This window comes from Eucalyptus grandis, chromosome 3 (genome assembly GCF_016545825.1).
Source record: "Eucalyptus grandis isolate ANBG69807.140 chromosome 3, ASM1654582v1, whole genome shotgun sequence".
Lineage (NCBI taxonomy): Eukaryota > Viridiplantae > Streptophyta > Magnoliopsida > Myrtales > Myrtaceae > Eucalyptus > Eucalyptus grandis.
This window is the reverse complement of record NC_052614.1, coordinates 27,945,029-27,968,259: the sequence shown is the minus strand read 5'-3', so window position 1 is coordinate 27,968,259 and position 23,231 is coordinate 27,945,029. Positions and strand designations below refer to the sequence as shown.

Below are 23,231 nucleotides of genomic sequence, written 5' to 3'. Positions count from 1 at the left end.
GCAGCTCGAACACGATTGACTTTTCAGGCGACACGCGTGCAAGGAACAGCTTGGTTGTCGTCGATGGCTCAACAGGGCAACAACATGATACGGCGATGTTGGTGACAGAGGCACGGGCACAGGTCTGGCCGTGAAGTGGGCACCGGTTTGGACGATCACCTCGGCCAAGAGCTGGTCGAGGTTTCCCTCTCTTTGCTCTCTCTCATGTGTGTTCTATGTATAATTCGGAATCGGCCCCCTTTTGTCCCGTAATGAGTCAATTTATATTGAAAGGGCGTAAACCAATGAGGAAAGAAAGCATATTCTGTTTCCTTCTGGGCATGCGTTGAAATATATTTTCTTTCCTTTCCTCTTTATTGATCGAATGCCGATATATATTTTTTCGCAAATTCATGCCCGCAATGCAGAACGTGCCCAACATTCCCCTCTCATGCTGATCTTCCGAATTTCCTTTGTGCATATGCTCGTATCTTTCCTCTTAAAATAATGCTGGTCAATTCCTTGCTCCCCACGTTGACCGCATTATGGGAAAGCGCATAATTTTCCTTCACGTGGATGGGCTTCTCTATGTTCGAATCGGTGGCCGCTTACACACTGTCCTTCCTTTGCATTCGTTCCCTTAAATGCACTAATATGTCGGTGCCAATATGCTGGAAATTTCTTAATTGACTTTTAACAATTTAGGACACCCATGTAATATCAATCACCATGGAGGAATTATTGACTTATCCACAGTTTAATGCTCTTGTTGGCTTCAATATTCAAAGCCATTCACCAAAATCCATTCACCGCCGGCCTAACAAATATGCAATGAAATATGCTTCTAATGACCATATGTTATGGAATTAATTTTTTTTTTTTTAGGGGTTAAAATTAATCCCTGATTTTTTATGCGATAAATGACTAAATGGATCGCCAAAATTTAGGTGTCAACACAATTGCATGAGAGTATTTATGTGTCTATAGATCATACGACCTTGAATAGATGTGTGCTAATTATAGTGTTGGCTGAGTCAAAGAGAGAGATTGATTTAGGAAAATTCTTTCGTGATCCTCTAGAGAATTCTTCGAAGATGCATCGTAAGAGCTCACCTAAAAGAACAAATCTTGCTCTTGAAGAATGTCTAAGATACCAATCCCTCTTGAGAATTCTTCCGATTAATTGTCCTCTAAATTCTCTCACGATCATCTATGAGAATTCTTTGAATATGCATCGTAAGAGCTCACCTGAAAGAACAAATGTTGCTCATGAAGAATGTCTAAGATACCAACCCCTCATTCCATGGCAGAACTACTCATTAAATTGAATCAAGCAATTACTATATCTTTCGTTTGTAAATTACCTATTACATTTATAAATGAAAGTCAATAGAAGTAAAAATATTTCCCTTTGTTAATTTATTTGGTGGAGTCAACGTCTTGTCGCTGGATACGTATCGACTTACATTACCTGTAAATGACATTATATCAAATTTGTTAGAAAATGGTAAAATTGATTTTGGTTTTGATTAGCTTATTTGTGTTTTAATTGTTTTTTGGCTAAGTGTGTGAAAGCAAGAGTATGGCGGCTTGCAAACCGCCAAAGAAAAGTGTGCTGCAAGAAGGCACACGTTGACCAAAGAAAAGTGTGCTGCAGAGCCACTCCTTAAACCGCCAAAGAAGAGTATTCTTGAAGAAGCCACGAGCTGATAAAAAAGAAGGGGCACACATTAAAATAATATTATAGTTTTGCTGCTGGAGTCTTCAAGAGCAGGAAGCAAGGTGAAACTTGCGGCTGGCAACTTTTGTTCACACTGAAGACGGCAACAAGAAGAAAAGTTCAACTTCTCCTCTTGCATGTTGGAGTCCAGGCGGTGGAGATGTGTATAAATATATGTACTTACGTTAGTTTATTTTTAGAGAGATTGAGATGGCTTTAGAAGCATATAAAAAGATAGAGGGAGTTTTAAGCTTAGCAAAGCTTGTGTACTTCATATTAAGCCTTCGTAAGGCATTTTAAGTACTATAATCTCTATTTGTGTGTTTGCACTCTCTCCTTATCAAATTCTTCAAAGCTCGTTTATTCTTTTGGTTCCAACAAAATTCACATTGTTTTAATTTGATAATTGCTTGATTAGGAATAACCAAAGAGAATATCATAGGAGCGTTTCTCCCTTTTCTTCGAGTACCGGTATAATTGAACCTTTATTGCAACTGAGCATTAGAATATCAAGCAAACCGTCAGGAGTTTCTGTTATGTTCTCCTGTTCAAACTCAGAGTATTTCCAGGTGGTGGTTCCATCATCTACTTCGGTCTTGTCAACCTGCTATTATCCCATTACACCTTCATTTCCAAAGAGATTTATAATATTCAAGTCACTGGACTTCAGGTTAGAGCAGATCTACGAGGAGTCACATTTATTTTTTCCCCTATTCGTCAGGATAATAACGGGGATCATTTACGGAGGATAGTGGAAAGAATCCTTTAGACAAGACCCGTTTGGGTGACCGGTGAAAAGAGAGTACTAATGGGAAAACGAAAAACTTCATTCTTTGCTCTCACATGCATAAAATAACAAATCAAATGCCAACGATGGTGAAATGACATGTCATGGCGAAAATAATGTGCAACCTAACATGGCAGAGCCGATGCAAGACATAACAATAAAATGACATGACGTGAAAGTAATCATTTACAGCATAGCATGACAAATCATTCGAAGAACATATCGAAGAAGTAACATAAAATGACAATATTTAAATGCAGTATGACATGGCAAATCAAATGCGATGTGTGACGAGCTCATATCAGATTCCATCCTGTTGAGCTCATGGCGCTAAAGCAACTACAAATAGCTGTATTATTTTGTTATTTTATTTTATTTTATTTTATCTTTTAAATCTTCTAGATTAAAGTCAGTTGTACGAGGTTAGCTAAATCATGGCACATAATAAGCACTAAGGACTCAACTTCTAAAGAGAATGGTTAGCGAAGACTGCCCAACCGAAAGGAAATGCAGAACAATGGAGAAAATGCTATTCTGTATATTATGTATTACAAATGTACAAGAAGTGTCGGTATTTGTAATACAAGAGAAAAGAATCAAAATAAGAATATATGCACAATATTGTTTTTCCTAAAATATTCTATGTCTATGATTTACTATATCAATTGAAATCTCAAAGGATAAAATCAAATTCTCCTTCCAACACTCCCCCTCAAGCTGACGGCTTATAAATGTCAAAGGCGCCAAGCTTGCTCAACAAATATCTATGCTGTCTCTGGCATAATGGCTTAGTGAAGATGTCTGCTGGCTGTTCTACAGTCCCAATTCCTCGAGTCGTAATGACGCCTTCTTGAATTTTTTCCCGAGTAAAATGACAATCAACCTCAATATGCTTCGTTCTCTCGTGGAAAACTGGGTTTGCCGCTAATTTCAGCGCAGCATCATTATCACAAAACAATTCACTTGCTCCGTTGACTTGCACTCCAAGATCTAAAAGTAATCCTCGTATCCAAACTATCTCGCAAACAGTCTTTGCCATGGCTCGATATTCTGATTCTACTAATGACAATGAAACTGTTGACTGTTTCTTCGTTTTCCATGAAATCAAAGATTTTCCTAGCTTGATGCAAAAGCCAGTGATGGATCTTCTTGTCATAGGACAAGTAGCATAATCTGTGTCACAATATGCTGTCATCTTCATGTTGCAATTACGAGATAGTAGAATTCCAAGTCCTGGACATCCCTTCAAGTACTTTACAACCTTCAGCGCTGCATTCATATGTGATTGCTTTGGGTTGTGCATAAATTGACTAAGTATTTGTACTGCATAACATATATCAGGCCTGGTCATGGTAAGATAGATTAATTTGCCAACAAGTCGTTGATATCCTGATGGATCCTTGAGCAGTGGATCTTCATTTGGAGAAGAAGAACTTACATCATATTCATATGTTGTCAACTTGATATTCTACTCAATAGGTACAGCAGCTGGTTTGCACCCCGATAATCCAGAATCTGATATGATTTCCAGGACGAATTTTCGCTGACTGAGACAAATTCCCTCACTGGATCGAGCTATTTCGATACCAAGAAAATATTTTGGAGGACCCAAATCTTTAATATGGAAAGCTGAATGCAAGTATTCTTTGAACTTTTGGATTGCAACATTATCGTTTCCCATGATAAGTATATCGTCAACATAAATCAATAGGTAGATCGATGAAGTACCTTTGGTCCATGTGAATAATGCATAATCATGCTTTGAGTGTTGGAAACCTGCATTTGTAAGTGATGCAGTGAATTTTGCATACCATTGTCGCGAGGCTTGTTTAAGCCCGTACAGGGATTTGCGGAGACGGCACACTCGAGACTCCCCCTGTCTACGTAATCCCTGTGGAACCTCCATGTAAATTTCTTCATCAAGGTCTCCATGAAGAAATGCATTGTTGACATCCATTTGGTGTAAGTCCCAATTATGTAATGCAGCAATTGCTAGAAAAGAGCGAATAGTTACTTCTTTAGCAACTGGAGAAAAAGTCTCATGATAGTCAAATCCTTCACGCTGCGTGAATCCCTTGGCAACAAGTTGAGCTTTGTATCGCTCAATTGAACCATCTGCCTTATATTTTATTTTATAAACCCATTTGCAGCCAATGGGTCTTCTGTGAGGAGGCAGAGGGACGATGTCCCAAGTGTTATTCTCTTGGAGGGCAGCAATCTCTTCTTTCATGGCCTTTTGCCAACCGATATCACGTGCTGCTTCCTCATAAGAAGACGGTTCTTGTTCTTCGGATATTTGACTAATGCAACACATGTGTTCCCGCGATAATCGACTGAAAGAAACATAGGAGGAGATCGGATATTGTGTACCTGAAGTTCTCAAGGTAGAACAGATATAATCCTTTGTCCATGTCGGAGGGCGAACTGGTCGTCCTGAGCGCCTTGGCCTGTCAACTGCTGGGGATGATGGTTCAATATGCTGTTGCTGTGACAAAGGAGGCCCATGACATGTTGCTGGAGATTCAGTACTGATTTGTCTTGTTGGAGAATCAGAAGGCCCAGTAACGATAGCAAAAGGTCCAGGACATGTCGTTGCAGAACATGGGTTGGGAAACAATTGATCTGGTCCAATCAAGATACATTGTGGCTGCACAGGAATATCCTCCATTGATAAAAATTGTCGATGGCTTGATTCTGCCATGGATGCCTCATGTGAAGATGCCCTTTCTTGAAAGGGAAATATATCCTCGTGAAATATAATATCACGACTAACAAAGAAACGACCTGTAGATATCTCCATAACCCGATAACCCTTTTGCAGGGTGGCATATCCCATAAAGACACATCGAAGAGCACGAGGGTCCAATTTATGTTGATACCGAACATTCGTCATGTAGCAAAGACAACCAAACACTCAAAGATGATTAATGTCTGGTTTCTTACCAAAGAGCATTTCAAAAGGAGTGCAACCTTTTAATATTCTAGTTGGCATGCGATTAATTAAATAGGCTGCCGTGATCACACAATCTCCCCAAAAAGATTCAGGGATGTAAGCTTGATATTTCAATGCACGAGCAACTTCCAGGAGATGTCGATGTTTACGTTCGACAATTCCATTCTGTTGCGGAGTGTAAGCACAAGAACTCTCATGAAGAATTCCTTGTGATGACAGAATTCCTTGTGATGAAGAATTCCATTTTGATCTTTCCTCTTTGAATAAAGGCATTTCTTGTAATGCTATTGCTGCAAATAAAATTTCACTTTTTCATAAGCGTCTGGGTCATAGTGCTTCTTTTCCTTGTTCTAATTGTGAAGTATGCCCCTTGGCAAAACAAACGAGACATCCATTCCCAACTAGTGTATCTCGAGCCACTAGTATTTTCTCATTAGTACATATGGACATTTGGGGTCCTTATCATACATCACATCGTGATGGATCCCGATTCTTTCTTACTATCGTGGATGATTATTCTCGAGCCACTTGGGTATTTCTCATACAGTTCAAAAGTCAGGCTTTGTCATGTCTGTCGAAATTCTTATCTATGGTTAAAAATCAGTTTGATACGCATGTTAAGAGGATTCGTACAGACAATGGAAGTGAATTCTTTTCCACTGAGTATCAATCTTTTCTGTCATCAGTAATATTTCCATTTGGAAGTCGAACATATATGGAATCAAGCTTTGTAGAGGTACTAGAAAACAAATTTTCATGACAAATTATGTGATCACTAGCGCCTGAATCAATAATCCATGCATCAACTGGAATATTATTAGTCTTGTTTGATGAAGTACATGAGAAATTTGCACTTTTGTCAACTGTCTGTAGCTGATTTAGCGCCTTCATGATGTTCTGATATTGATCCTGGGAAATAGGTTGATGAGCTTTGTCATATCCTTGTGCTGACACCTGGTAAGCAGAAAATTCTTTTCCTTTCTTTTCTTTGTCAGTGGGTTTACCATGTAATTTCCAGCATGTCTCAATGGTATGATGAGGACGCCGACAATATTCACAATATTTACCTTTAAATTTATAATTTTGGTTTCCTCCCTTCTGTGATGACGTGGCATTATAATGACCACCGGATTCGGTCCCATGCGAGATGAAATGAGAGCCGTCAGATCCGCGGCCTCGCCTTTGATCTACACCGTCCGCGCGGATGAAATTTGGGCCGTCAGATCTGCGCCCCTGTTTATCTCTACCGTCGGATCTGCCGAAAAGATAAGGGCCATCGGATCCAAGCTTCTGATCTTGGCCGTCCGTTCTGTAAGCCCTAAAGTTAGGGTTTCCTTCGTCTCCTTCATTTTCCCCGAAAGAGCGAGGATTTCCTCCCGAAGTCGGGATTCGCTGTGGCGCACGGAGGCCGCCGTGAAAACGGCCGGAAACCCTTGCCGGTGCAGCAAGGGCCATGCTTTCTCCTCCCTTTTCAGTTCCGGCGGCAGCCATTCGCTGATTCTCCTCCTGGACAGCGAGCTGGAAGATGCGGCCGAGCGGTGGGACGGTCTCCATGGCGAGGATCTGCGATCGGAAAGGTATGTAGCTCTCATTTAGGGCTAACAGGAACCGGGTCACCTTCTCGCGGTCTTTGATTTCTCTGTACTGCTTGAGGGTCGACTCCGGTCCTTCAAGCTGCTCCTCGGCCGCCTCAAGCTCGTTCCAGAGCGCTGAGAGCCGGTTGAAACAGGCGGTAACCGAGAGGTTCCCCTGTTTCAACTCGGCGAGGGCTTGAGTGAGCAAAAAAACCTTCACCCTGTCGAGCTTCCCGTACATTTCCTTTATGTTATTCCACATTAATCTTGCATCTTCAGTCGGAGGAAGCCCAGCTGTGACCTCCGGCGACACACAATTTCCGATCCATGTACGCACTAATTGGTTGCATTTGCGCCAATGGCGCTACAGGCGTTCATCGGTAGGAAAAGGGACGGATCCGTCAAGGAATCCATCCTTGTCCTTGGTAACCAGAGCCCGCCGAAAATCCCTCGCCCATGTTGAGTAGTGATCCGGTCCGGTGAGTTGAAGGGTGATGAGTCGCAGCCGGGCCGTCGGGCGATGACGTGTACAATGCATCTCCGGGTTCTGGACGGCCGGCGAAGGGCGGAAGGACCAGCGGCGCAAACCCAGGTGGGAAATTCGGGTAGGGATTCATTCCCGACCCACCCGGATTGAATTCGGGTCTATCGCCCGAACTTGGCCCAGTGGCCCATGGTCCTTGAACTGGAACCCATGGTGCATACGGCCATGAAGTTGGAGTAGGAAGTTGTCCGGTGACTGGAGTGGGTGCAGATTGGTCGAACGATTCCTTTGATGTGTTTCTGGGTTGATCTGGGTTTTGGATTTCTGAGTCGTTGGGGTTCTGCATATTGAATTCCTCTTTTCAATGTGCTGTCTTTGTTCTGCAGATAATGATTTGCAGCAACAAAAAAAAAAAAAGAAGACAATTGGAGGCAATTCGAAAAAAAAAATGGTGCGGAAGGTGGATCAGAAAGATCGCTCTGATACCATGAAAGGAAATGCAGAACAATGGAGAAAATGCTATTCTGTATATTCTGTATTACAAATGTACAAGAAGTGTCGGTATTTGTAATACAAGAGAAAAGAATCAAAATAAGAATATATGCACAATATTGTTTTTCCTAAAATATTCTATGTCTATGATTTACTATATCAATTGAAATCTCAAAGGATAAAATCAAATTCTCCTTCCAACACCAACGTAGGTCTCTTCTTTAGACAAAACCCGTTTGGGTGACCGGTGAAGTGGGTTAAGAGAGACGGGCGGATGGAGACGAAAGACCCATTAAATTTTCATTAAGTCATCTAATAACTACGAAATAAAAGGATTAGCCCGTGCAATCTTCATATAAACATATATAATTGTTTATATCTTTATTTCTTAAACGGGTTAAAGGTGTCGGATCAGATAATTCAAATATTTAACCAATTGTGTTTGGGTTTCAAAATTGTAACACAATTGACAAATATGTCGCGTTCGAATTAAACCAATGACGGCACAATTGCAATACAAGCACACGAATTATCAGCTGCACCATTCACAAGACACATATAATATGTAATTAAGTGTGTTTATGTCAAACTTAAACAGGTTCATGTCACAAACAAGGACAAACGATTTATACATGAATAGTAAACGATTCATGTACGGATTAGCCCTTTATAATCAATTTACGACACACTTAAATACATTTAAGGTTGGACTTGAAGCAGATCATGTTAAAGAATGGTTGTGGGAACAATTGTTAAAGAATGGTTGTTGAAAAAATTCTGACCATCCAGTTAGGACGGGAATGGTCAATCGGAGTCAGCCGGTAAATACCGCGGGATCTACCGGTCAATCCTTGCAAAATCCCAAGTCCCATCTGACATGTGTCGGTCATCCCCCGTATGAGTCGGGACAATATATTAAGAACCTGCGCAGGGCAGAGAATCCTCAGGTTCTTCAAGTTCTCTCTTCGCTCAATCTTTTTGTTTCGCGACCTGTAATTTCTTCGTTTAGCTTTTTTTTTTAAACTCGACGGAACTTAGATATTCATGACCCCATTTTGAATGCGGCTTTCTCATGCAGTTGCAGGCGAGTCGTCTATCTTGCGTGCACAAGAAATTTACTTTTGCTTTGTTCGTTCGAACTCGAATTTATTGGATATATCTATCGCATCACACAAAGGTAGCTGCTTATTCAGAGTTTAATTTCGTTTTCTTTTGTTTGATCTCTTGCTTTGTGTTTTCGTTGTTAATTCTTACTAGTTTTGAGATGCTTGGAGGTTTGCAACTCTTTCAGCTTCTGGTTTAATTATATTTCTCTGAGTTTGTTTGATAGTTTAACTTTATATCTAGCGTTCATAGATGCCTGGTCTCTACCACCATCTCTTGTTGGACTCGGAAGTTTATGTTTTTCTTATACCTGTCGTGAGAAAATTTTCCATCAATGCTTGTTGGGTCCCCCTCTCCGCCCTCTGGACCTGTTTGCTCCAGAGTTCGTCTTCTAAACCTTCTAAGAGTCTTGCTTTTTCTGTTTTCTTTTTTTGGTGACTTGATCAGCAATCGTTGCATGACAGATAATTGAAATCGGAAAGAGAAGCTCAATTTCACAGAACTCAAGCAATATAAACTTGCTTGAAATGCATACTACAGAATTATCTATCATCCCTAGTCTGTAAGATCTTTTGTGAGATCTTTGATGTAGCAGAGGCAGCTAGGATGAAAAGAAAAAGGAGTTGTTCAGAAACAGGATCCACTAGCAACGGCACATCTCAAGTCCAGTTCGATGTGTTCTTGAGTTTTCGAGGACCGGACACTCGTGCTAACTTCACAGATTACCTCTATCATGCCCTGCTAGATAAGGGCATCCATGTTTTCATAGACAAGAAGGGGATTGACATCGGTGAAGAGATCGGCCCTGAGATTTTCCAGGCCATTGATAACTCGAAAATCTGCATTCCCATCTTCTCTAGAGGCTATGCCTCTAGTAGTTGGTGCTTGCGCGAGTTGGAACACATGGTGGAGTGTAGGAAAACCAAGGAACTGGAGGTCATGCCCATTTTCTATGACGTGGAGCCTTCCGATGTGAAGTTGGAAACCAAAGTATATAGAGATGCATTAACCCTGCATGAACAGACACGCGGGGTTGAGATTGTGCAACGCTGGGCAGCGGCGCTCAAGGAGGTTACTGGAATCAAAGGATGGGACACCAAGAACATAGGGTATGTTAACTCATTCGACTCTATCTTCCATTTTCTCTCTGCTTCTTTTGCTTAAATACAGATTATATTTTGAAGAGCCAAATTATTATGTTGCTCTAGGCTTGTTAAGCGTGTTTTTGTCAAGTTGTGTTTGCTAAGAATTCAGTGGTTTCATTGATTAAAACCCAATCAAATCAATTCATAGCCTCTTAACATATCAAATCTGACTTTAAGTCAATCAAAAACATGTTTTGAAATCTCAAGGACTTTATCGCAGTCTTATTAAAAAAAAAAATGCTTTTATTGAATTAGAGTACGTCGCTTACATTCTTCAGTGTCATGCTTGCTTGATGACATAATCTGAACACAAACTTCTCAATGGAATGTATTGGGAAAAAAAGCTCACAAATAGTCTAGAAAGCCTTTATGTTCAAAGAAAAACACTAAAATTAGAAAGCCTACCTAATTTGAATTTGAAATTCAAAACCAGATGGAAGATCTAATCCGTTACAATCTTTTCTAAAATCAGGACTCCATGATCAGTGCTCTATGATTTATGTTGAAAGTGTTTGAATTGTCTTCAGAGACATATCTATGATGTAGATGATAACGAGAGTTTTGGTGTCTTTAATTGTTCCCCTATTTTCAATGTACGATTCGATTCTACATCCTCATATTCTTCCACAAAAATTTCTAACTGTTTCTTGACTTGCACCGCTATTTTAGGAATGCTTCTAACAATCTTTCAATTATTGTTGTTTCTTGGTTGATGGAACTTTCTAGACTTAGCTTCAACTTCCTTTCATGTTTTGAGTTAAACGATTGTTGCCACTTGTCATAATTTTCACTTAACCTCCATCCATCAATGAGCCTTTTAGACATTTTATCTATGAATTTCATGAGTCAAATGTATTTTTGTGACTTTTATGTTCGATGAGCTCATTTAGGCAGTCCATCAAGTGGCCTTATTGATTGAGTGTATTGTTATGGCATGATTTTGGCCATTAACTTCTTTATGTTAAGGCCCAGGATTTAAGGTTTGGCTTCAATAAGGTCATAAACTAGGGGTGATTAACAGTCCAAATTCAAGTTGGGGATGGACCAGAACTAAACTTGCTGGTCTAGTTCAAACCCATTCTCATAAGAACTGGCTAGATTCACAAGTTCAAAATACAAGAACCAACCATTTAGTTTGAATCTATGACCTGAACTAACTTGAAATTTATGGTCCGGCTCAAGTGGGGTTTCGGTTCGTGACCAGTTTCCATCTTAAATGTTTGAATTGTTCATTTTTATACACTTCTTCTTCTTACTGCGGATAATTTTAAAAAAAAAGAAAAAAAAAGAAAAAGAAAAAAAGAAGAAACATAAGCAGGATAGAATGAAGCGAGCAGCTTCTGCGCTTCTAATCGACAAACAGGGAGAGAGTCAAATTATGGCGGTCGTTAGCTTGCTCTAATGGCATCGGACGCCGCCGATCTTACCTGCAACATCCATGGTGGAAAATCATGTGACGGATCATCATGGTGAGGCAGCCTCATATTAGTACGATGTATTTGTTCCCAATGCCTCTCTCTGCGGTTGGTGGACGCGCGTCTAGAACTACACTTGCATATTGTACACTTTTTCATCTATTTTGGTGCCCTCAAAAATACACTTCCTCTGCCCCCGTGGCCACCTTTCCAACATGAAAGGGGAGATGGGGGGTTCGAATCCCCATCTTTTCAGGGGAGTTGGCATGGGGACGATATAGTTTCAGGAGTGGGTTTCAACTCCCACACCTTGCAAGGAGGCAGTGTAAAAGTCTGAGAGTGAGAGTTAAAGTAGGATTAGAGTAGGACCGATAAAAAAAAAAAAAAATTATACTTCCTCCTCTTCTTTCTTTTTTTAAGGCCAATATGGCTTTTTTTTTTTACAAAATAAATCTACAAATATTTGCTCTTTCCTCAAACCTATTTCCTTTTCCACTTTCAGATCTGATTTAGTTCCCATTTGTTTCAATTTAAACTACTGGACGGTTTTTGTTTTTCAGATTTGAACCGAAGCTTGAATAGACCCATTCAAGTAATGTGTTTTGACTAGTCCGAACGTAAGGCTTCATAACACAGACAGAACGATTTGGATCGGGTTTCAGGCTGGGCCTCTCCAAGTTTTTCTTTCCCACCTACATGGTGCTCGAGAATCAAACCGACTTGGTGGCTTCTTGGATAGAATCCTCTCAAACAAATTTTAAAATACAAGTTCATTTAAATAAGGAATTACAAAAAATACAAAACAAAAAATAGGGGTCTGGTTCGGTTTCAAACCGGTTATAGGATGGACTAGTTCGGTTTCTAATTCCAAAGAACGTGGAACAGTTCCCTGGTTCAGTTACTGACTTCAAGTTTTGAATTGGACCAGTTGAACCATGCTCATTTCTAATAGACTGTGTGATAAATATTGGGAGGAATCATCTTGCACTTCATGATCTTGATCATCACCTTCATTAAAAACATCCATTGTATCCTATTAGTATGATTGAATCAATTCGGAAAGTCATGCATATTTTTCCCTCATACGTCCAGCATTTTGTAGCTAACTCATATTACTGAATCATCTCGTATATGCATGTTTAATTTCAATCAGATGGTAACTTCATTATACTCTTTTTACTAACATACAGCCAGGGAGAACTCACACGGCTAACAGCTCGCAAAGTTTTGGTTAAGCTTAAGGTGTCTTCGGTACATCTGTCCGATTATTTGGTCGGGATTGACCAATCAGTGGATGAAGTAATAGATTTGTTGAGTGTTGAATCTAAGGACATAAGGCTTGTTGGAATTTGTGGAATAGGTGGTATAGGCAAAACAACTCTTACCAAGCTTATTTACTACAAATTGTCCATTAATTTTGAAAATTGTTGCCTTCTCCTTGATATTCGACAAGCATCAGAAAGTGCAAGTTTCGGTCTTCTAAATTTGCAAAGGCAACTAGTGCATGATATCCTTGGGGACAAAAGAATCAAGGTTTCTAGCATCGATCAAGGGAAAAATTTGATCGAACAACGATTTAGTAGAAAGAAAGTTCTTATTTTCCTTGATGATGCAAATCATAGGGGCCAACTTATGGCATTAGCAGCAAAGAAAGAATGGTTTGGTTTGGGAAGTAGAATACTTGTTACAACATGAGACAAAAGTGTTTTATGTCGATTCCAATATCAATTTGACCATTGTTTGATTTATGAAGCTAAGGAGCTCAACAATCTCGAAACTCTTCAACTATTTAGCAAGCATGCCTTTAGAAGCATCTCTCCTCCAAATGCATTCTTGAGTTTATCTAAGAAAATTACTGCAAAAACCGGAGGGCTTCCTTTGGCCATTGAAGTGATGGGCTCATTTTTATATGATAAAAAGGAAGCAGTGTGGCAAAGTACGTTGAAAAAGATGGAAGAGTGTCCTCATAAGGATGTTAAGGATAAGTTAATATTGAGTTATGAGGCATTAGATCATCATCAACGACAAATATTTCTTGATATTGCTTGCTTTCTAGTTGGAGAAAATAAGAGAGATGCAGATTACATGTGGAATGACTGTAGATATTTTCCAGATGAGGGGATTGAAGTTCTACTTTTAATGTCTTTAGTGAAAATTATAGGAAAGAACCAATTATGGATGCACGATCAACTTAAAGACTTTGGCAAGAGCATTGTGTACCAAGAGAACTGCGAAGATCCGGGAAAACGTTCTCGGGTGTGGAATCATGAAGAAGGTCTTGATATGATCAAAAGAAAGAAGGTAAAAGTCTAAGTGCACCTTCCTCTACTTTGTTCATTGCAAAAATCTTCCCTCAATTGTTTTCCCGCTATTTGAGACTTTATTTGGAACTGTTTAAATAGAATTGACTATTTCCTCATTTTAGGGAACTGAAACTATTGTAGCAATCTGTATGAACTTTTGCGGGATTATACCAGCCACTATTTTGACATCAGATGATTTTGTGAAAGTGCCAAGGGTTAGATTTCTTAAAATGGATGGTGGGAACCTCTCTGGAGACTATAAGAATCTCTTTTCAGAATTGAGATGGCTATCTTGGAAGTATGGTCCTTCAGAGTTGCTTGCAACTAACTTATGCCCCAAAAATCTAGTTATCCTTGACCTATCGTGGAGCCGTATAAGTGATTTTTGCGGTGGCTGGACTCAACTTAAGGTACGAGCAAATTAAAAGGTGCAACATATTATATTTTCTTGCAGGAACACCAATTCGAGTGTCGCACGGTTGTAGATTGTCATTTTATCGCTTTAAAAAAAAATCCAATTAAATTTTATTGACTCAATTGAAAGAAGAAATATAGCTCTTGAAGAATGTCTAAAATACCAATCCCTCAGTTCATAGCTGAATTACTTGTAATCTTTAAAAGGTCACCTATTAAAATTTCACTGGAAATATCTCGAATGAACCAATTACTTTTCCATTTGTCAATACATTTCCTTTACATTTATTAATCTAAGTCAATAGAGAATATATACTGTAATTCATTTGCCGGAGTCAATGTCTTGTCACTTAATTTATATTGACTTACACTGCCTTTAAACGACATTATCTAACATTCATGTTGTTTTGAGTTCTTAATTATGCCAATAAGCTGTCCCTAATGGATGTTTAAGGGTAGTTAATTGAAACATTAAGTAGTGAATAGGATTGATATGCAAGGGTAGTGAATAGGACTGATATGCAAGGGATAAGATGCCCTAAAAAAGACAAACACTAAAGAGAACTTAGTAAATGTGAAATTCTGTTGGGACTACTACCGATTGTTCTAAAAACTTAAGCTATTAGATGAAACCTAGTTTATTATTTAAATATTCTAACGCTCCCCCTTATGCTTAGTTTGGTCTTTTACTTCGAAATCTAATTGGGGATATAAATGGGGCATGGAAAAATTTAAACACAAGACCTCTAGCTCTGATACCATATGAGATTTTGTGAGACCACTGCCAATTGTTCTAAAAGCTTAAGCTGTTAGATTAATGCATGATTTATTATTTAAATATTCTAACACTCCCCTCACACTTAGTCTTAAATATTCTAACAGTAAAATTATAAGAAATTGGTGAGTGAAATTGAACATGCAACCTGGTATTATTTAGTAATTCAACAGTTAAATATGCTCTTCAAACTACTCATGCGATACTATAAACATCCAGTGGAAAAGAGTTTCTAATTTTTCTCACTTCATTATCAATATTACGCAATTTTAATGGTACTACTAGCGACTATTCCTCCTCAAAATATTTCTAATGTTTCTAGTTTTGACTTTAAAATTAATATCAGTTCTTAAACTCGATTTTGCTAATACTCTCATATTAAAAGAAGTCATAAAAGCTCGTAACATATGTTGTTATGTGATAATTTGCATTCACAATTTCTATTAAATTTTAGTTGGGAATTTTAATTTTCAAATTAATGAAAACTATAATCTTTCATTACATACCTTAGTCCCCTGGATAAACTTTCGATGATCGTAAATCTTCAAACTTATGATTATCTTAATTTTCAAATTATTATATGTATGGCTTATACTCCGAGCCCAAGTTAATATGATTTCAATAAAGAAGGAGCTTTTCTAAAGTTTTTTTTTTTTTTCATAATAAATCTTTCATCACAAACCTTAGTCGCCTATATAAATTTTCAATGATCGGTAATCTTCAAACTAATGATTATCTAAAATTTCAAATTATTATATGTATGGTATATACTCTGAGTCCAAATTAATATCATTTCAATAAATATGGAGCTTTTCTAAAATTAATTGTTTTCATGATAGATGTTATTTATTTTAACATTGTAATATCATTATTCCGTATTATTATGAAGGTTCAAACTTAATTTCCTTATACCAGTAAATATTGCAGTATAGAAATTATCAATTTTTCTCGTATGTGATATAATGGGCTGCGTTGGGAGGTAATAGAAATTCTTATGATCGTAATCTCACATACTATATTAGCAATGTCATTGAATATTATTAAAATAATCTATTTGTTAGATAATGGGAAGAGATCCTCCTATTTCTTACAATTTAATCATTTAGTTTTTCTATTGTGCTCTTAGAAATTATATCTTATAGAGACAAAATTAAGGATGAATTTGATTGTTTCAATTATTTTGAAAAATCCCAAATATTATCGATTATGAACTCTCCCTTTTGTTATATATTGAAAAAAAATAGTCCAAATAAATGATATGTAAACTAATCTAAGCTTGAAATTTCATCGACAATCTTACACACGTTAGAAATTAGACATTCAAGAGGATGAATTCCAGTATATATGAGATATTTCCTTATAGTTTCATTTTTCTTGACACAACGTGCATGGATGAATTCTAGTATATTAAAGAAAAGAGATGTGTGAGTAATAAAAAGAAAAAGAAAATAAATTACTTTAGGAAAAAAATTGTTATAGATTTAAGGAAAATAATCGGTACAGTTATTGTTCATCCCATTGCATGATCTTTATTGGAATTTTTTGATAAAAGTGTTAGGATGAATTCTACTTTTAAGGGATCTCTGTCCCTCTTTATTACACAACTGCCATAAACTTATTGGTCAAAAAATTGTCCCGAGGACAATTGCGTAAATGTAAAAACGATGAAATAAAATAATCATATACTTTACCTATCTATTGTACTTCATTGACTCCACATTCCTACTTCTCTCTATACTGTATTTTCCTTTTTTAGTACCAGAAAACTCCACATTCTCAGTTCCCTTTTGTACTTTTACTAACTCAATTTTCCATTTTATGTATAATTATTCACTCTTAGAATCAATTTTATGCGATATATCCAAAATGGAAATACAGGCAATTTTATATGTGCACAAATTCTTGAACAAAATGATGAGAAGAGAGGTTTTTAATTTTCAGGGACATTTTCTCTCTTCTCTCCCCCAAGTACCTTAATTAAATCTTAAACAACAAATAAATGAAGATAATCATGTAACTTAAGATATTTTTTTATAGTAACCATCACAAAGTTTTTTTTTTTTTGGCACTTTCAAGAAAATATTTTTCTCTTCCTTATATGCTATTTTAAGATAATATAAAAAAAAAATTAATGAGTGCTTTAAAAATATTTGCTAGACATGCATATAGAGAAAATTTGTCATTTGTAAAGGATTTTTCTCGTATTTTGCCCAATTAGTGCATTATCAATGTAAATCTTTGTTTATTACATATGGCTAACAAAGTGCACTGAAGGAACTAATAAGACCTAACCCCACATTGGACGTACTAAGCGTGTGCTTGATAACCATATTAAGTACTTTTGATAACCTCTAAGTCCACACAACTTAATAAATTGGTTTAAGTATAAATCACTTAATATAATATGTAGGAAGCAATTATTTAAAACGTTAAGTGAAAAAAAAAATCAATCAAAACTGAAATATTACCAATTATACAGTTAAAACCTTCCAACAATGGTCACTATTCTATATTTGGTAAGAAACAAATAAAAACTATTATTTAATGTTCACCTGTCATAAAAACAACTTTTTATTTTCATTTTCGGTACTTAAACAATTCAATACTTTTCAACGTTTAGTTTTTGTTTCACCACTTAGTTTTTGTTTTATCAAACGAGCCCGCGGGTAGGGATAAATCTAGAGAAAAGATGTTGGCAGGCCAATAAAGGCCAACGTTACTTAGCAAGAATAAGAATAACCTAATAGCACATAATGAGGGCACCAAATACAATGAATTTTAATTGTCATTTCATTTGATATCATGTGCCTAATGGCATTGAACGACTCATCTCCACTTCATCTGCTGACCAAGTGCTGATATCTTCACCAAGCACATCCATTTAAGCATTTTTGGATCTATTAAATTCAATTGACTTCTTTCAATTTACCTTGAGTTTGAGAGGGGGAAAAGTATCAAAAAAGCCTTAAACCTATGATATTATACCAATTTAGTTATAAATTTTTTAATTAGACCAATTTAATCCTAAACATTTTCATATTGGCATCAATTTAGTTCTTCCAACCAATTTTAGCTAGTCAACGTTGACACGGACACTGGCCGGCCGACGAATGCTGACGTAACAATTTTTAGATAATTTTTTTCAAATTTTTTTATTGATTTTCCCCTTTTTTTCCCTTCTCTTCTTCATGATGGCTTCTTCTCCGATAGTGGCCGGCGAGGCATTGGGAAAAAATTTTAAAAAATTTAAAAAAAAAATATTAAAATTATTTAAAGATTGCCACATTAGCGTTCGTCAACCAACAAGCATCCATGTCAATGTCAGTTGGCCATAATTAGCCGGAAAAACTAAATTGGTACTAATGTGAAAAAATTTAAGACTAAATTGGTCCAATTGAAAATGTTAGGACTGAATTGATACAAATGCTATAGGTTTATGAATTTTTTTTTGTGCTTTCCCGTTTGAGAGGTATGTTAGATTATATTTGGATTACTCTTTCGGGCTAAGTTGATTGTAATTTACATCGGTTGTACTTAAGTCTAATTGTTTTTTTCTATATAGGTCTTATAATCTTCATTTTGGTAATGTATAGGATATTACATTCCTCTCATTTTCATCAAAATTCTCAACTAACATATTGAGCATATACTTCGATAAACTCCAATATTAGTTAGATTGAAAATCTTAATTATACACTTTCGTTTACTAAATAGAGGATATAAGGACTAAACAATATTGATTGACTCAAATCTATTGTAAATTCAATAAATTATGTTGCATAAAGAGAACGTAAGTGAAAAATGTATAGTATGACATCTACTGTAGCTCTTTCTTCATTTAGGATATTTGTTTATGGTTACATTGATGGAGTAACATTATTTTTGGTGTCCTGTTCGGCAAAGTTTCTAATAATTCAACTTCTTAAAAATTATGATTTGACAGGTGGCTACGAGATTGAAGGTCCTTAATCTTTCATATTGCCGCAGGTTAACTATAATTCCAGACCTATCAGCACATTCATCCTTAGAAATACTAATTCTTGAGGAGTGTGAGAATTTGAACTGGATTGATCCATCCATTGGTCAACTAAGGCGTCTGAAACACTTGAATCTAAATGGATGTTGTTCTCTCTGGGAAATGCCTAAATTAGGTTCTCTGAAAGCTTTGACCGAGCTTTTCATGGATAGAGTGACCTCTGCACTAGAAACTTATGGAAAGGATTGGTCATATGTAGAGGTCAAAGCTATCATGGATGAAGATCACCCTGCACTAGGAACTTATGGAAAGGATTGGTCATATGTAGAAGTCAAAGATATCATGGATGGAGGGGCCTCTACACCAAAAAGTTATTGAAGGTATTGGTCATCTGGGGGAAAAAATCTAGGCATTAGGCATGTCCCAAGCTCAATCAGAGCACTTTTAAATCTCAAGTGCTTGTCCATTTGTGGAGCTCCAAGGCTAACAAGACTTCCAGAATCAATTGGGTTGTTGAAATCGTTAGTTGAATTGAATATCTCAGACACAGGAATTATAGAGTTGCCTAGCTCGATTGTTCATCTTAAGAACTTGAAAGTCTTGAAGATGAACAGAAGTTGCATAACAAATCTACCGGCAACAATTGGGATGTGGGAGAAATTGGAAGAGATTCATGGAGAGGATTGTTTGGCATTACAAACGATTCCCAATGATATTGTAAGACTATGTTTCTTGAAAATTTTTAAATTGACAGAAACTCATGTGAAGATAGTACCAGAGCTCCCCCCAAGTTTAATAAGTTTATGTCTCTCTTTAGTAGCAGCAGTTTTGGACACGTCGAATCTAAGAAATTTGAAATTGAGTTTTCCCACCTTAACGTCCATCACAGCTATGGAAATGGATAGAAGTTACAACCCATGGTGGATTAGGAAACTATTGAAACTGGAGTACTTAAGATTGGAACTTCCAAGCATCACCAGCATACCATCGGATTTGGATCACCTTTATTGCCTGAAAGAACTTCTACTTGTCCGCTGTAAGAACCTACGGCACATTGGGCTGCTTCCCTCTAGTTTGAGCAAACTTACAGTTTCCCACTGTAGCGTTCTACAAAGTATAGATCTTTCTAACTTGCAGAAATTGTTGGAGTTAAGGCTCAGTTTTGGGATACCCAATATTCAAGGCCTCGAAGGTTTAAGATCATTACAGTGCCTGAAACTTTCCTCCTGTGAGTTTGGCAATCTCAGTGGGCTTGAAAGACTAGAGAATCTACAAGTGTTGTCGATTGAACTTTGCTCCCTCCTTCATACATTACCCACCTTATCCAACTTAAAATATTTGAAGGACCTGTTTCTGTGGAGCTGTCAAAAATTGGCCAAGATTCAAGGTCTTGATGGACTGGAATCACTACAATCAATCACCATTGGAGGTTGTAGTTCCTTGCAAAGTTTACCTGATCTATCCAATTTGAAGAAGCTGGAATACTGCGACATTGAATGTTGTTCCAGAGGTAATCCCCTGGGAGAAGTGTAGCTCAAAGCCATCATGACCTCTCAGTCTACCATGTTTGAAAAAGCTTGTAATCGAAGGAGCATATAACATAAAGACTCTCTCCACTTTGTGATTATGTATATCAAACAAACATGTGAATCATGAGTACTTTGATCTATTTAGAAATTATCTATTCTCATGTTCCATTTTCTACTGATAGATCTATGAAAATTGTTAAGCACTTCATGCTCCAGATACAGTCTACATTCTACACCTAGGGCTCTGGCCCTTTGGAGTATATTTAGTCCTAACATTAGTTCTTTAATTTTCTTCAAAAAAAATAAAAAATAATAATAAATCTAGATTTCCTTGGTGGTACACCACAATTTCATATATTGAAAACAATATTGGAGAATGAAAAAATCTTTGCAAAAGGGGCATTGCACCCGGCCTCTTGTCCGGTTCAGTGCTCTTCACTAGGTTCAACTGGTCAAACTGGGGGACAAAGCATAAGGTGCATATATTACAAAGGTACATAAGTGAAAAATACATGAAAATTAAAAGTAGAACTTACACAATAACATTAATAATAGAATGGGCCTTATTTAAGAAAATTCCAAATCTTTACTAGACTCTCGACATCTAAGGTATAGAATCAATTGAGATAGGACAGAGTAGAGTAAGGTAGATAAAAATAAAAATAAAAATTGGGAGACGTTTCAAAGTGTCATAAATAATTAGGCCAAAGGAAACTATCAATTTTCGCCCCTTCCTTTTGGGCTTTACGCGCCTTCCCCACCTCTTTAGCCCTGACATGCCTCTTCTTGGTGTTTGGCCATAAGGTAATCGTCAAATGATTGAAAATCCATGCTACCAAAAATATATGAGGACTAGGGTTTCTTTTTTGTGGGTTCTTGGCTTAGAAATACATCGGGACTAATGAAACACCAAATGAGGGGGAAAAAGAGAGGGAAAAGTTACTATTTTTTATTTTATTTTTTTCATCTTGATGAGGTAAAAAAACCCTAGGTAGGAATTAATCAAATCACCACCTCGTAGGCCAATGAAATTATATTAAAAGATATACTATTATAGTAAGGTATTGCAAACCCTACACAAATAAGTATTAGCATCATGATTATCGACATAGTTAATTTGATGGACATGATTGTTTACCAAATAGGTTTTATAATTAATTTAGTAGTTTTCGAATAACTTTCCATATGTTTTTTTGGTCGATTTTTTTTTTCTTTCTGTTAGAAAAACTACTTCAAATGGGAAAAAAAAAATCGTACCATTAATGTAAAGCAATATACAATGGCATGAGTAAGACAGTCCAAACGTGGCCGGACTCTCAGCTCGCGCTCATCCGACAACCAAGTTAACGTGGTCCATCCGATGCATTTGGGGGTGGGGTTTAAGCGTCAGAAGACGCCATGAAGATTTTCGGGAAGCACGTATCGCCGCGGCAATTCGTGCTCTTCAGTTCGTAGGCCATTTCTTGATGAAGTGCTTCGCAAAGAACCCGAAGAAGAGGTAGACCGCCCGTATGCTCATGAAGCACCCCTTCCTCGCCCTCGACTGCATCAACGATGAGAAGGTCATAGGAGATTGCGGAGGAGTCAAATTCGCAGATTCCTCTCCGAGGTGTCACTTCGATTTCCAAGATTGGGTTTCGATGCAACGTTCAAGAATGAGCTGGGAATCGGCCTTGCTTTCGCCTCCCTCGGAGATGGATTCTGATCCGTCATTCATTAGAGAGGATGCTGCTGCGTTGGAGATCTCGTCGGATTCTTCATCGGTGATGGATCGGGAAGGCGAGTTGGTGAGCCACCAGAGGCCTAATTGGGAACATTCCAAGGGTTGGGTAACCGTTCGATGATCGGAGTTCGTCCCAATTCCGAAAGCAGAGTCAGCATAGCTTGGAACAGAGCAGAGTTCTTGGATGATTCTTTTTGTTCAATCCGAGGGTTCTGATTCAATTGATTCGTTTTCTTTTTCTACGAATGTGAATATTGATTCGGTTATCGCAGACAAGAGACGTACAGACAGATTTTTTGGTGATGCAATAAAAATAAAAAATCAGATCTTTTTTGCGGCTGCAATTTTAGTTGTGCAAAGTTTGGCTGAATGCTCCGCACTTTTTTAGTTGATTGGCGACTCATGTGGGGTGCTGAAAATTTAAACATATTATAAAGCGGCTAATTGAGTTTTAAATTTTTGAATTTAGCCAATTTAATGCTAAACATTTCGAAATTTTTTCAATGTGGTCCGTGTTTAAAAATCGCTAATATGATAGTCCAATTAGTATTGCCATCTGACATAGTACAACTGACAATAACGTTGACAATTTTTATAAATTCTCAAGAAAATTATTTTTTCTTTTTCTTTTTTTTCCTTCTCTTTGCCAGTCATCAGATCTTGAACTAGCAAAGGAAGAGGAAAAAAAGAAAAAGAAAAGAAAAAGAGAAAAGATTCAAAAAATATAAAAAATTGCGAAAATTGTTCAAATCATGCCGATCATGCCATGCAAAACAGCTAGCCTCCACATTGGTGATTTCCAATCAAAATTAACTCAAAGAACTAGATTGACAAATTTTAAAAAGGGTTTAGGATAGA

The 23,231-nt window shown here is 37.3% G+C and overlaps 2 protein-coding genes across 6 annotated transcripts; one reads left to right on the top strand and one right to left on the bottom strand.

Annotated features, from left to right (window-relative positions):
* Positions 1 to 7,414: 7,414 nt before the first annotated feature.
* LOC120291779 lies at positions 7,415 to 7,843 on the bottom strand. The gene has a single exon (XM_039309510.1). The coding sequence runs from the start codon at positions 7,841 to 7,843 to the stop codon at positions 7,415 to 7,417; it is 429 nt and encodes a 142-aa protein (XP_039165444.1).
* A 1,102-nt stretch (positions 7,844 to 8,945) lies between these two features.
* LOC104437155 (disease resistance protein RUN1-like) lies at positions 8,946 to 20,730 on the top strand. Of its 5 annotated transcripts, none has more exons than XM_039308355.1 (6): positions 8,946 to 8,981; positions 9,068 to 9,166; positions 9,541 to 10,202; positions 13,815 to 13,954; positions 14,079 to 14,366; positions 19,089 to 20,730. In XM_039308355.1, the coding sequence occupies exon 6, from the start codon at positions 19,728 to 19,730 to the stop codon at positions 20,652 to 20,654; it is 927 nt and encodes a 308-aa protein (XP_039164289.1). In that variant the 5' UTR covers positions 8,946 to 8,981; positions 9,068 to 9,166; positions 9,541 to 10,202; positions 13,815 to 13,954; positions 14,079 to 14,366; positions 19,089 to 19,727; the 3' UTR covers positions 20,655 to 20,730. The 5 variants fall into 5 exon arrangements, 4 of the variants coding, with proteins under 4 accessions (XP_039164289.1, XP_039164287.1, XP_039164290.1 ...); XM_039308356.1 differs by having other exon boundaries at positions 8,960 to 8,981; XM_039308353.1 differs by lacking the exons at positions 13,815 to 13,954; positions 14,079 to 14,366; positions 19,089 to 20,730 and adding an exon at positions 12,844 to 13,808 and having other exon boundaries at positions 8,959 to 8,981.
* The last annotated feature ends 2,501 nt before the right edge of the window (positions 20,731 to 23,231 follow it).